The following is a 13,484-nucleotide window of genomic DNA, read 5'->3' on the forward strand; positions in this document are numbered from 1 at the left end:
GTTCATACACTGGGATTTGGAAGAGATGGAGAAGAAAAACAATACTTACATGGAGAGTGCCATAAAAAGACCTTTTTTACAATATTAAAATAATGGTAGTATTAATGATATGATGATGGAGTTGATGATAATGATGCATTTTTAATTAAGTTCAAATTTGATTATGTGCAGCAATAATTTACATTTTAAATGACTGATACCACTCGCTCTCTCTCTTATGATAAATGATCAAATCCTGGCCTTACCGGCTTTTGTGTTAATTAGTATGGTCAGTTCTAGCTTTGTTACAGTATAACATGAAGATTAATAATGTCATAGTTTTGCCTTGGGGGTCATTCCATCTGGATTCACCCGGTGGTTGCACCCGACCGTCTCAGAATTCGTTGTAAATTGGTACACATAAAATTCACTGTGGCCCACGCACAAAACAAAAAAAATTAGTCAAATCGGTCCGTCGGTTCTTGCGCTACGGCCCGCCCTTTTCTCCTTGTTTTGACAAAAATGGGCGTGACCTTCAACTTTCAATGGCCATTGCGTCGTAACGTGTGGACCAATTTTCACGAAACTGGTACCAATCAAAAGGAAATTCAGAGAGGAATCCAAAACATGCATCAAATAATGTCTTAGAGCGATTTATAAGGTCGTGACCCATGACCTTTACTTTGACCTTGAATTTGACCCCCGGACAAATAATTTTTTAACTTGATTTTCGTGTATGTTAATTATTTGTATGATATTGACAAAATATGTTAAAACCAATGATGATATTTTATTTCTTCACCTTTTAAAACTTCCAAAGATACCATGAAATTTCACTCTAGTCCCACATACTGATATTCATGTTAGTAAAGTGTTCACAAGTTACATGATTTCTTATTATCTGAAGTCACAGTATGCAAACACATGAAAAGAAGGTAAGCTCATCAGTTCACAAATGAAACATTAAACATTTATGCTCATGAATAGGTATCTGTTTAGGCATTTTGATGTTCAGCAATATATATCATATACATATATATATATATATATTTATATATATATATATTCTTGTTAGTAAAGTGTTTACTTTTATCATCAAAATGTTGAGTATATGCTTATTTAAGGCTCCCATAATATATATATATATATATATATATATCAAAGTTTCACGTATTGGCTTCTCTAATACTATAGTAACAAAATATGCTGAAGATAAATGGTAATGCTTTCAAAGCCAATATATTTTTTTCGAATTTTCGACGGACCTCCATCTTCTTCAGGAGTATATACAATGTGTGGTATCAATCAGAGAGCGCATCCTCAGACAGATGTTGTTATGATGACTGGCTGAGGATGCGTGCCCTTCACAGAAACATATATAGTAACGCTTGTTTGTAATTATCTAATTGTTACGTAACAATTGATATTGCGCAATAACATTTCTTGTTACGCAACAATAAGAAATTTAAGAGATGAGATGATAGAACGAAGATCAAATTGGTTAAGAGAAAATGGTTCTCTCGAAAGTATTAAGTACGGATAGGTATTATTGAGCAATAAGAGAAATTCCTGTGTATATATATATCATATATATATATATATATATATATATATATGATATATATTGATGAACATCAAAATGCCTAAACAGATACCTATTCATGAGCATACATGTAAATGTTTAATGTTTTATTTGTGAACTGATGAGCTTAATTTCTTATCATGTAATTGCATACTGTGACTTAAGATTGGAAGAAATCATGTAGCTGGTGCACACTTTACTTATATGAATATCAGCATGTGGGACTAGAGTGAAATTTTATGGTACCTATGGAAGAGTTTTAAAAGGTGAAGAAATAAAATATCATCATTGGTTTTAACATATTTTGTCAATATCATACAAATGATTAACATACACGAAAATCAAGTTAAAAAATTATTTGTCCGGGGGTCAAATTCAAGGTCAAAGTAAAGGTCAAGGGTCACGACCTTATAAATCGCTCCAATACATTATTTGATGCATGTTTTGGATTCCTCTCTGAATTTCCTTTTGATTGGTACCAGTTTCGTGAAAATTAGTCAAGACGTTACGACGCAATGGCCATTGAAAGTTGAAGGTCACGCCCATTTTTGTCAAAACAAGGAGAAAAGGACGGGCCGTAGCGCGAGAACCGACAGACCGATTTGACTAATTTTTTTTGCTTTGTGTGTGGGCCATAGTGAATTTTATGTGTACCAATATACAAATTCCGAGAGGGTCGGGTGCAAAATTGGACTTTCATTGGGTGAATTGGCATGGAATGACCCTTGGACAGATTGTTCTAAAGCACAGCGAGCACCCACAAATACACTGTATAATGCAAGGAAACTCTTGGGCTTTGGCAGCTCCCTTGTGAGTGGGTTTGGCCGTAGAGGAAAAGTGTATTATAAATAAGTAATAATAATACATGTACATTTAATGACAGTGATATTTTGCCTGATACAGATTGTCCTTAAGCACAGTGAGCACCCGCCAATAATGCAGGGAAACTCCTGGACATTGGCAGCACCCTTCAAAGAACAGAAGTTTCACCGCACCCCTAGTGAATCGATTGCCAACAACTACACACCAAGTGCCAGCCATCTGAAGATCAAAAGCCTTCCCAGACCCAACCTTACCAGAGCAACCACCCAAGCCTCTATGAGCAGGAAAAGGAGCCATTCTCCTCGTATCCTTTGAGAATTTTTATTAAATAATAATATTGATAATGATAATATAACAATAATTATGATAGTAATGACAATGAAAACTAATTATAATGATGATGAGTAATTATGATGGTGATGATGATGAATGAAGATGATGATAATGATGATGATGGTGATGACGATGATGATAACGATGATGTTGGTGGTGGTGGGGATGATGATGATGATGATAATGATGATAATGATACTACTACTATTTCTACTACTACTACTAGTACTACATGTACTACTACTACTACTACTACTATTACTTCTACTACTACTTCTACTACTACTACTACAACTACTACTATTTCTACTAATACTACTACTAGTACTACTACTTAATAATAATAATACTTCTTTACTCTGAGCAGCCACTTCAATAGCTGATCTTCCAGCAGGTCCTTCCTAACATATTGTTATTACTATCCTCAATTCTAATATGTTGAGCACCTTACAAGAAGCCAGAAGTTCTGGTTTTCAAGTCTTTGGTATGATTTTGCCCGGGTTTGAACCCATGACCTCCAGATCATGAGGTTGGTGCACTGAGTCACCATGCTTCACAAATGAAGTATAAAGCTAAGAGAAATAATACATTTTTCAAAGGTGTGTCATGTAAACTTTGATGAAAGCTCATAAACATTCGTTCTAGAAAATGAAATTTGAAAATTTGACCTCCCCAAAACCCATCTCAGTCATGACGAAAAACTTCCATTTGAGATCACTATACCCCGGTTTCCCTTCTCATCAATTCTCTTCTCAAACCCTAACATGCCCCAAGCAAGCAATTTAAGTATCAAAACACCTGTTTCTTGACGTCGGTCCGAAGATAACACAAGAGCCCTGCATATACAGTCACAGCAGGGGGCCACACACGATGGGATGCATGCGCAGCGCTGAGCTTGGTTTCTGCAAAACATGCCGTCATTTTTATTCGCTTACTTCGAGGTCGATTTTCCTCATTCGAAATTGAAAATGGACTAACATTAGATTACTGAATACAATATGCCTTTGAAAACGTGATTAAATATCGAATACAATAATTTCATCCCGAAGGTCCTACTACAGGCAGAGAAGTCTTACGTAAGAGCACAGCTGTTGTTTATCTTTTAGTCCTCTACTCAACGCTCATATACTGGCCTGTGGAGGTGAAATTGAGACAGCGGGGATTACCCCTGGATTACCTGGCCAAGCGCGGGTGATAAGGGCTTGGAAATGATATTTGGGAGATCCAAACAAAAAATGGGGTATAACACCGCAGTTTGCAATCTGAACTGCGGTCTTTATCCAAAGGGGGGTTTCACGTAATGAGTGGTGAATTTATCATCCAAGCCCTTGATTTATTTGCATGTATTTAGAAAGTGTCATATTGTGAATGAATGCAATGATCTGTTATCCTTGACTACTTATGATCAGCGCCAATGAAATCACCTCGTAATGGTGCCATACCCGACATATCACCCAGGTCTAAGACCTTTGTTGGAAGAAAGCCAAAACAAAATGGGTAATTACAAGTTCCTTGTGAAGTGAAAGTTAATGCCCTACTGGCGCTATGCAGTGTGAATTAATGAGGGGAAAATGCACTGTTTCAGTGCCTACTTGTATCGTTCAACATGACGATATTCAGAATCAGAGCATATCATGGACATTTTCATCAGTGATTTTCCCCCCATCAGGTGTTATAAGCTACTAAAAATCTTTGCATCTGATTGGCTGAGAGCAAATTAGTCTTTAAAAATCATCAACAAAACTCTCCATGAAATGCTCCCCATGGCCCTGGGCCCCGTCTTACAAAGAGTTACGATTGATCCAACCAATCGTAACTCTATGAAAATCCATCAGTGTCATAATTTTTTTCTACAGGAAATTTGCAAAATGTCCTTTGTAAACAAAGGAGAACATACCACAAGAAATGTCAAGAAATTAATGGATATGCATTCATATCTAGACACCTTTTTGAACAAACATGTATTTTATATGTTGCCTTTGCTGGCTTGCCATAGTTGCGATTGGTCGGATCAATCACAACTCTTTGTAAGACGGGGCCCAGGTGTACACTCTTTCTCAAAGGTCATAAAAGTTGAGAAAGTCACATTCTTTGAAATAAAACCCCCCAACCCCTTCCACATGGTTATTTCTAGTCCCAGGACTAGAATAGATGGTGTTGGGGACAGATGATGAGACTTTATTCTGCCTGCATCTCTGAAATCTGAATCTTGGAATAATAATTGTCAACAGAGGGTCGTGGGTTCGAATCCCAGCCATGGCGTAATTTCCTTCAGCAAGAAACTGATCCACAATGTGCTGCACTCAACCCAGGTGAGGTAAATGGGTACCGGTAGGAAATAATTCCTTAAAAAGCTGTGTGCGCTATGAACTCCTAGCTTAGCCGGGTAATATAGGAGCGCCTTGAGCACCTAACAAGGTGGATATGAGCGCAATATAAATACCCTATATTATTATAATAATGTTACATTAAAGATGACTTTTAGACTTGGGATTGTGAAACAGTATTTGCCTTCAAAATGATGTGGTTAAGAATATACATGCATATCACATGCCATATGCCACATGCCATATAGAGCCCAGATCCGTTTCCACTGGGAATGTTTGTGCAGTTTGTGTGCAGATATTGTCACGTATCTTCATGTTTTAGAAACCAAGTATTTTCATTGAAAGGTACCCCGTGGCATTCATTTGCAATTAGATGGGTATTATTTCAATGTTTTGATGGGTTTGTGGTTTTTCTTTTGATGTGATTTGGCACTCTTCCAAAGAGCATTTCGTGGATGGGAAGAACTGGAGAAATCCTGAAGAGGTCTGCCTCCAGCTGTGGATAAACATATCCTGGCGAGCTCTGAGAGGAAACCCAGAGATGGAACCAGGAAAGCAGCACTTGAAATACCCTAAAAGCACATTGATTTACTCTCAAATTACTCCCTTCATGACTATTACTCATTAGTTTATTTTGTTTATATTTTTATTTTTTGACCCGTTTACATCCCTTTTTGCCATGTTCGTTTATTTCAGTCTGCATTTCCCCTCTTACAAAGAGTTACTTGCACCAGGATGACACGCCCTCCTTCCACTTCTTCCTGTCTTGAGCATTCTTGTTGCCATCCACTCCCACATCCCGTGCTCTTTCCACAGGTCCATCATCTTTATAAATTCATATCACTCATCAGTTTTCTTGTTACTTTTTATTAAACCTGACCCGCAGGCATCAAAACGGCCAAGCCAACGGGCATGCCAACGGCCATCAGCTACCTCTGAGCCGACCTATGACCCCTGAAGAACAGATGAATGTCATCCGTGGGGTGGAGCACGACGCTGAGAAAACATTGGGGGAGCCCTCTGAAAGGGATTTAGAGGTCAGTCATGATATCTTCGACTGTCACGGTTATTGTATTTTATGTGTGTTCAATGGTAATATATATCAGTTTGCTTGTTCGTTCTCCTCTTTCTTTTGATTTTTTTTGTGGGGGGGGGGGGAGGCTGTAAGCACACGAAGAAAATATGAATTGTTGTAAAAGCAGTCTATGTTTGAATGATGACATCTTGACAGAAAAGTCAGTCCTTTTTTTTACTGAATTATTTTGGTTTTCTTCTAGAATAGAACTTGGTATTTCCCTGTCATCTTCTCTCCTAAGAAGTAAGTTGTAAAATCACATATAGTTCATACATTGAACTTGAAGAGAAAAAAATAAATCACACATACATTAACACACAGTAAATAATGATGATAAAACAGAAAGTGATAGCATGTTTTAAAATAACATGCCACAAATGAAATGATGAACTGTAAATATGCAGTGTAAATATGTCATTAGCAATATCTTACTCATTTCATGAGTTGGTGTGTTTTAATTTTTTTAAGACCCCCCTGAATAGAAATTATTTCATGCCTCGTAGCAGTAACAGTTTTCTGATAATCATTATTTTTTTTCTCGGCACTGCTTGCCATACCCCCTTTGACCTGAAAAGCATGAGTACCCCAAATAAATTTTCCTGACAAATTGTCTGGATGACAACAGGAAATTTCAATGGTTTTGTAAAAGTTTTGTTTGTTCATACATCTAGGTAGTTTTGAACCCAAACTTCTCTTAATAAAAAATTATGAAAATTCATGACCATTGTGATGCTTTACTTTCCTCTTGCCGTGTGCAGTTGTGTTGGTTTTGAAAGTTTTATTCTCAAGTAGAATTTGATACAATGATCAAGGGTAGGATCGAAAACTGCTCTTTTTGATGATGATCCAAGTTCCTGTCATTGATACAAATGAACTCCAGGAGAGGAAAGCCTCAAAACAAGGATATGTGATACCAGAACTTGAAACCACTAGAAACTTTTTTTTTGCTGTTGTCTGGTTTTGATAGGATTTGAGTTAATGGTCCTTATGGTCCAGGGGAGATTGATGTATTTACACTTTCAAACTCATTATGATCAAAATGAAAAAGAATGAAAGTAAAGTAGTGTTTTGATGACTTTTTTTTCATAAGTTTCTGCTGTTGCAGTAAACAATGATTTCATGGGAATGTCTTCAGAATCCAGGTTGATTTTCACCATATCACCATCAATGTACATGTAGATCTGGGAGATTTACATGAATACCCGGTATACGTATAACTTTGGGAAATCATGAAATCTAGGCTGAAAATGATCTAAATATCACCAAAACATATGGGACAATGTATCATTTGCTTGGAGAAAGCCTGACAAATAGGCTGGAATGTCACATTTATTTTGTATTTTTTTCAGCAATTATCTTCCTGAATCATTTTGTTTATATTTTTAATTTATTCATACTAACCCTTGGGTGGTCATCTTGTTGGATTCTCATCGAACTCATTTTCAGATAATTATCACAACTAACATTTATGTTCAATTCTGATCAAAGTGAAACTGTAATAAAAACGTGTTATATATTAAAGCTGAGAGCTTCCTTCTTGAGTTGCAACCCTCAAAACATTCAGTGATACCAAACGACCTGATTGGTCAAAGCAAACTCATTTGTTTTCGAGTCACTTGGGTGAAAATATTTTCTTTTAGTATCTGTATGTCACATGTTTATAGGCGTACAATATTTGTATACATAACACAACATAATTCCTGTTGCTACACTTAATAATGTTTATGAAAACAATGCTGTTTCCCCAGGTACTTACTTTTTGCAGTGAACACAGCATTGCTGCTTGCATAGAAGGGGTTGATATTCAAAGGATAGTGAAATAGCAAAAAAAAATATATTTTAGTGGTAAACTCAAACTTGAGATAATCCCCCTTATTAAAAAAAGAAGTAATTCAATAATTACTTCCCAATTGTAAGCTCCCTTTGATCGCAGAGCATGATAAAGATACATATTTACGTGTATGATCTGAATAAAGGCAATTCATAAATGTGGTTTATCTGCATTTCAAGAAGATCATCCAGTAGATACATGTAGAAATTAAACCATCACAGTCCTTTTTAAAATAGTCTTAAAACTTGTGAAAGACTGAGGATTGAGGGATAACATTGACTTACTATAGATCAGGGGTCCATCTTACAAAGAGTTGTGATTGATCCAATCAATCGCAACTATGGAAAGCCATCAAAGTCAACATATAAAACGCATGTTTGCTCAAAAATTTTCTAGATATGAATGTATACTCATAAATTTATTGATTTCTTGACAATATGGTGTGTTCTCCTTTGTATACAAAGGACATTTTACAAATTTCCTGTATAAAACATTATGACACTAATGGATTTCCATAGAGTTATGATTGATTGGATCAATCGTAACTCTTAGTAAGATGGGGCCCTGGCAAATTTGTTTTGAAGCATCATGCCAGTGATTTTCACTGACTAATTTGCTCTAAGCCAATCAGATGCAAGGATTTGAGTAGCTTATCACAAATGGTCGGTGAAAATCACTATTTGTTTCATGAAATACCACCCTGTTGAGAGAGACACACAATTTCAGTAACCACTACACGATCAATTGCTTTTCTTTAGATGTGACCACAAAAGCAGGGAGTGTTTTCACAAATTGCATGTATTAAAGGACAAGTCCACCCAACAAAAAGAGGATTTGAATAAAAAGAGAAAAACCAAACAAGAAACACTGAAAATTTCATCTAAATTGGATCTGAAATATGAAAGTTATGACATTTTAAAGTTTTACTAAATTTCAACAAACATTTATATGCACATCCTGGTCAGTATGCAAATGAGGGGACTGATGACATCACCCACTCACTATTTCATTTTTATTTTATTATATGAAATATCAAATATAAATTTTCTCCTCGATGTCATGTGAGCAAAGTTTCATTCCTCTCTTAACATGTGGGAATAAAATTTTGTGGTTCAAACAAGATGGTCATAATTGTCATATCCATAAAAAATGAAATATTGTATAATTCAAACAATAAAAAACAAAAGAAATAGTGAGTGAGTGACATCATCATCTCTCTCATTTGCATATCACTGAGGTGAGCATAGAACTGTTTTTGGAGTAATAAAGGACACTTTAAAATGCCATAACTTCTTATTTTACATTAAATTTTGATGGAGTTTTCAGCATTATGCTAATTTGATTTTTTTCTGTGTATTCTAATCAACATTTTTCTGGGGTGGATTTGACCTTTAAAAGCTTTTAATATAAAACACCTCTAGGTCTGCATGTATAATTAACTTGACTTTACTTGATATCTCCAACTATGTCATATTTCTCTCTTTTTGATTACTTTTGTGTATTTTTGGTTGCATTCCCATGGTATTTGCAGAGGTACTATTACTACATCACAAAGGGTATCACGGAGAGCATGGTGGCTGCTCCCCCGGCAGCGATGATGGACAATGTCAGTACGTACATTCCTGAACATCTGCTGGAGAAGCAGCATCTGACCAAGCTCAGGGAAAGCATTCAAGAAGAGATCCTCAAGGACTATGACTTCAGTTCCAGGAAAGCTATCAGTAAGAAACTCTTTACATGGCAAGGGATATGAATGAATAAGTGAAGAGGCATGTTGCTTATGAGTTGTATTTGAGAGTTGATTAATTCTAACTCTGGAAAATTGATTGCAACTTGATTATCAGTCAATCGGAAGGGAACAAACTTAAACTTGTGTAAGAGTTTGCCATAAAATACATGTTCAGTGCAATAGGACTTTGTTGTTAATATGGTAGTACAACTAGTGGGTTTCGATGCATGACTAAGGCTTATAGGATTTATGTAATTCAGGAATTTTTCAGATCAGGGGAGCATTTCATCAACATTTTCATTCGACAAGTTGTCAGGTCTGACAACTTTCCATGAATATGAGATTGGCTGAGAGACACTTTTACCATAGTAACTGTCGGATAAAACATTACTTGTCGGATAAAACGTCTGATAAGTCCTTTCATGAAACACTCCCCATGTGTCTACCACTTACATGTGGAACGCATGAGAAGGCAGATTATCTAGGATGAATGAATGAATGAAATACACACATGTTTGCACTTTTCATTATGAATACCATAACGATTGATAATTTTTTTGGGCCCGGTTGCATAGAAACAAATGTCTAAGTAGCTCTGCCATCCAATGGTAACTTTAAGGAAATCCTTGATTTTTAATTGACTGCTGACCATGGCAGATGCCAGGGCCCCCTGTTACAAAGAGTTGCAATTGATCCGATCAATGGCAACTATGGACGGCCAGCAACGTCAGCATCTATTATGCCTGTTTGTTCAAAATATTTTCTAGCTATGATGTATATTCATGCATTCCTCGTTTTCTTGAAAATTCACTGTGCTTCTCCTTGGTTACAAAGGACATTGTGCAAATTTCCTGTAGAAAAATTGTGACATTGATGGATTTCCATAGAGTTATGATTGATCAAATCTTTGTAAGACAGGGCCCTGATTGGCAAAGTTATTATAGTTGTAACTCTTTGTGAAACAAGCCCCTGGAAAACAATGCCCAACTCTAATAACCATGTCTCTCTTCCTCTTTAGTTGACTACATCCTCGATGACCCGGAGGAGAAGACACGCCTCCACATCTCCTGGATACCCCGCCCCTTTCCCCATCGTGTCATCCGAGCCCCCGTGCCATGGCACCATGCCTACCTCACGCACAAGGAGATCAACAATCAGCATCTCTTCATGACGAACCCTATCATGTTAGAGTTACAGAACTTGTGGTATGACAGGTGAGCAGTTTGTCTACTTCTCAGGTAGCCTATTATATTTCAAGCATGGCGATTGGCCAATACGCGTCACACGACATCCAACTTTTTCTGTGCATGCACGGCAGTGCAAAAGGTGCGCAAGGAAAATTGACATTGCACCCTCAAGCAGACCGATGCGGTAGAAGTCCAAAAAAACTGTACTGTAACTTTTTAAGAATTTGTTTCTGCGTTGTTATTTTATAAAACAAATAATGCACTTGCTCTGTTGTGCATCAAGGTAAATGCACACTGGGCACTCGCCGCCAGCGGCTTGTGCACAGTGCGGCACCCATCTAAAGAAACCTCGCGTGCTCTGCACTTCCAAAAAGTTTGTGAACCCCACCACAAAATGCACTCCTTCATACCGAGTATTGTACGTAGACAACAACACTACAACGTTCGGCGAGCCCAAAGTAACAAACTTCATTGAATGTTATATTTTATCACTGGACTTCACAACAAAATATCTATCAACATGGCAGAACTTGGAACACTGTAAATATGTTCATTTTCTGATGGGGCTCACTAACTATTGAGCACCATTGTATATCTCCACATTTAGTGAAATCTCGATAACATCAATAACATAGTAGATTCCCAGAGCTGCCAAGTAGTACGGATTTTCCGTATTTAGTACTGAAAAATGAGAAGAATACTGCTGGTTTCATGTAAAATACAGATTTCCCAAGTTTCAGTTTTATGTGTTGTCCTGTGGTATTTCTTTGAATATACTGATTTCCTCGCCAAAATACTGATTTCTCAAGTTCAAATACTGATTTTCAGCTTTAAAAATACTGAAATGTTCTTGTTCAGGTTGGCAGCTCTGGATTCCATGACAGTTGCTCTGATGGAAACTGCACGTTGAGCCAAACACGAAACCCAACCTCCGAAAATGAATAAACCTTAATCCTAATCACTACATCATTCTGAACCAAAAACTCTATTGCAATCCTAACTCTTAGCCCATGCCCTCAGAGATATTAAGACCAGAGCAAATGTCCCATGACAGGAGCATGTGTCTTGCCACCATAACCTATGTCCCCCTCTAAGTAAGCATTACTTGGGTGTCAAATTGGTTTGTATTCATTTTGTCTACAAGCAGTTGTTCTACTGGTCAGATAACAATCCAATATGAGAAGCTTTACAATTAGGGAAATCTGAATAATGTCCATGAATTGAATTAAATTGAATTTATATGAACGTCACTGGCTTTCGCCAATATTTTGTTCAAAACAAGAAGTACAAAATAATACAAAATAAATATGCAATTCAAGGAATATAAGCAGATAAACAAAAACAAAAAAGTATTTCCTCAAAAAAAGAAAAACAACTTAAGGTATGTCTACTTATAAATAGTAAGTGCATCATGGCATAAATAGTTGAAGAGAGTGATAAGCATGCAGGGGACATATCGTCGCACTCACCACGAACCGTCCTCTCTGCGCAGATAGAGTGCGCTATGGCGCCTCGCGATTTCACCACAAACCGTCCTCTCTGTTACGATGCCCACTGTGGCGTAAATAATTCACTTCAAGAAAATGTAAAGATACGGGATGAAACTTTGGAACCTGAACTATCAAACAAAGACACCAGTAAATAATATGCTCTCCTTGTAGGTGCACTTATTGCTTATTTATTTTTTTTCTAAATGCGTTCTCTGCAAAACTAACTTTCACATTGAAGTGAGCTGAGAGGATGGTTCGTGGTGCGTGCGACGATATATATATATATATATACATGCATGTACACATATACATACACATACTTACATAGACAAAATGGGTATATTTTGATTGGAATTTAGATAAAATGGTTGATGGATTTGCATATTGCATTTTCTTAGACTAGAAGTGATATATGTTTAAAGGATGCATGGAAGGTATACTCTTTTCTCATCAACATAGGATGTAATAATAATAGCAGGGCCTGCTGGTAGAACAGTTTTCGCAACTAAAGTGGCTACCCTAGGTTAATATGCCATTATTATGATTATTAACGTCATCTTCTTCAAATGTTGATTTTTATTCAGCTTTTGTGGAGCTCGTTTTGTTCGGCTGACCGACCTCATGAATACAGAGCTCCCTCTCTTGCCAGGGGAGTTTGAATCCCTGATCAAGCAACACTGTATAGACGCTCGAAAGGTCCTGCAAAACTCGTAAGTTTCACTTTCCGTCATTGAAAATACTTGGAGACAATGAAATGATAGAGAAATTGTATCCATTGTGTAGTATTAAAAGTATTTTGTTTATTGTAAAGAAGTGTACTGACCTGGATATTTTGTAGTTCTCAAAGTGATAATCTCTGATTCTAGAATATGCAGTGTCATATATCCCAGAGGATTACCAAGACTGCAACTGAAAGGAAATTTCAAATAGTTGTTGATATTTTCTTTCCAGGAATTTTTTCACTTTAAAGTACATTTCCTGAATGACGTGTTTTTTTTCTTGTAATTTTGGAAGATTCCAATTATTAATTCAAACGAAGTATGTATTTTTTACTATCCTTTTTAAAGAAATGTGGTGTCATATATCCCTTGGGATTGCCAATACTGCAACTGAAAGGAAATTTCAAATA

General features: G+C 36.7%; 1 protein-coding gene across 2 annotated transcripts in view; it reads left to right on the top strand.

The window, feature by feature from the left end:
* LOC121422358 (dynein heavy chain 3, axonemal-like) overlaps positions 1-13,484 on the top strand; it is an 86,504-nt gene that overhangs the window by 2,051 nt on the left and 70,969 nt on the right. For both annotated transcript variants that reach the window (XM_041617346.1, XM_041617347.1), the window contains exons 3-8: positions 2,465-2,687; positions 4,126-4,213; positions 5,930-6,080; positions 9,481-9,670; positions 10,697-10,892; positions 12,940-13,065. In XM_041617346.1, coding sequence (XP_041473280.1) covers positions 2,465-2,687; positions 4,126-4,213; positions 5,930-6,080; positions 9,481-9,670; positions 10,697-10,892; positions 12,940-13,065 — 974 coding nt within the window. The remainder of the gene's footprint in view (positions 1-2,464; positions 2,688-4,125; positions 4,214-5,929; positions 6,081-9,480; positions 9,671-10,696; positions 10,893-12,939; positions 13,066-13,484) is intronic.

The sequence above is a fragment of the Lytechinus variegatus genome, chromosome 10 (assembly GCF_018143015.1).
Source record: "Lytechinus variegatus isolate NC3 chromosome 10, Lvar_3.0, whole genome shotgun sequence".
NCBI classification, from domain to species: Eukaryota; Metazoa; Echinodermata; class Echinoidea; order Temnopleuroida; family Toxopneustidae; genus Lytechinus; species Lytechinus variegatus.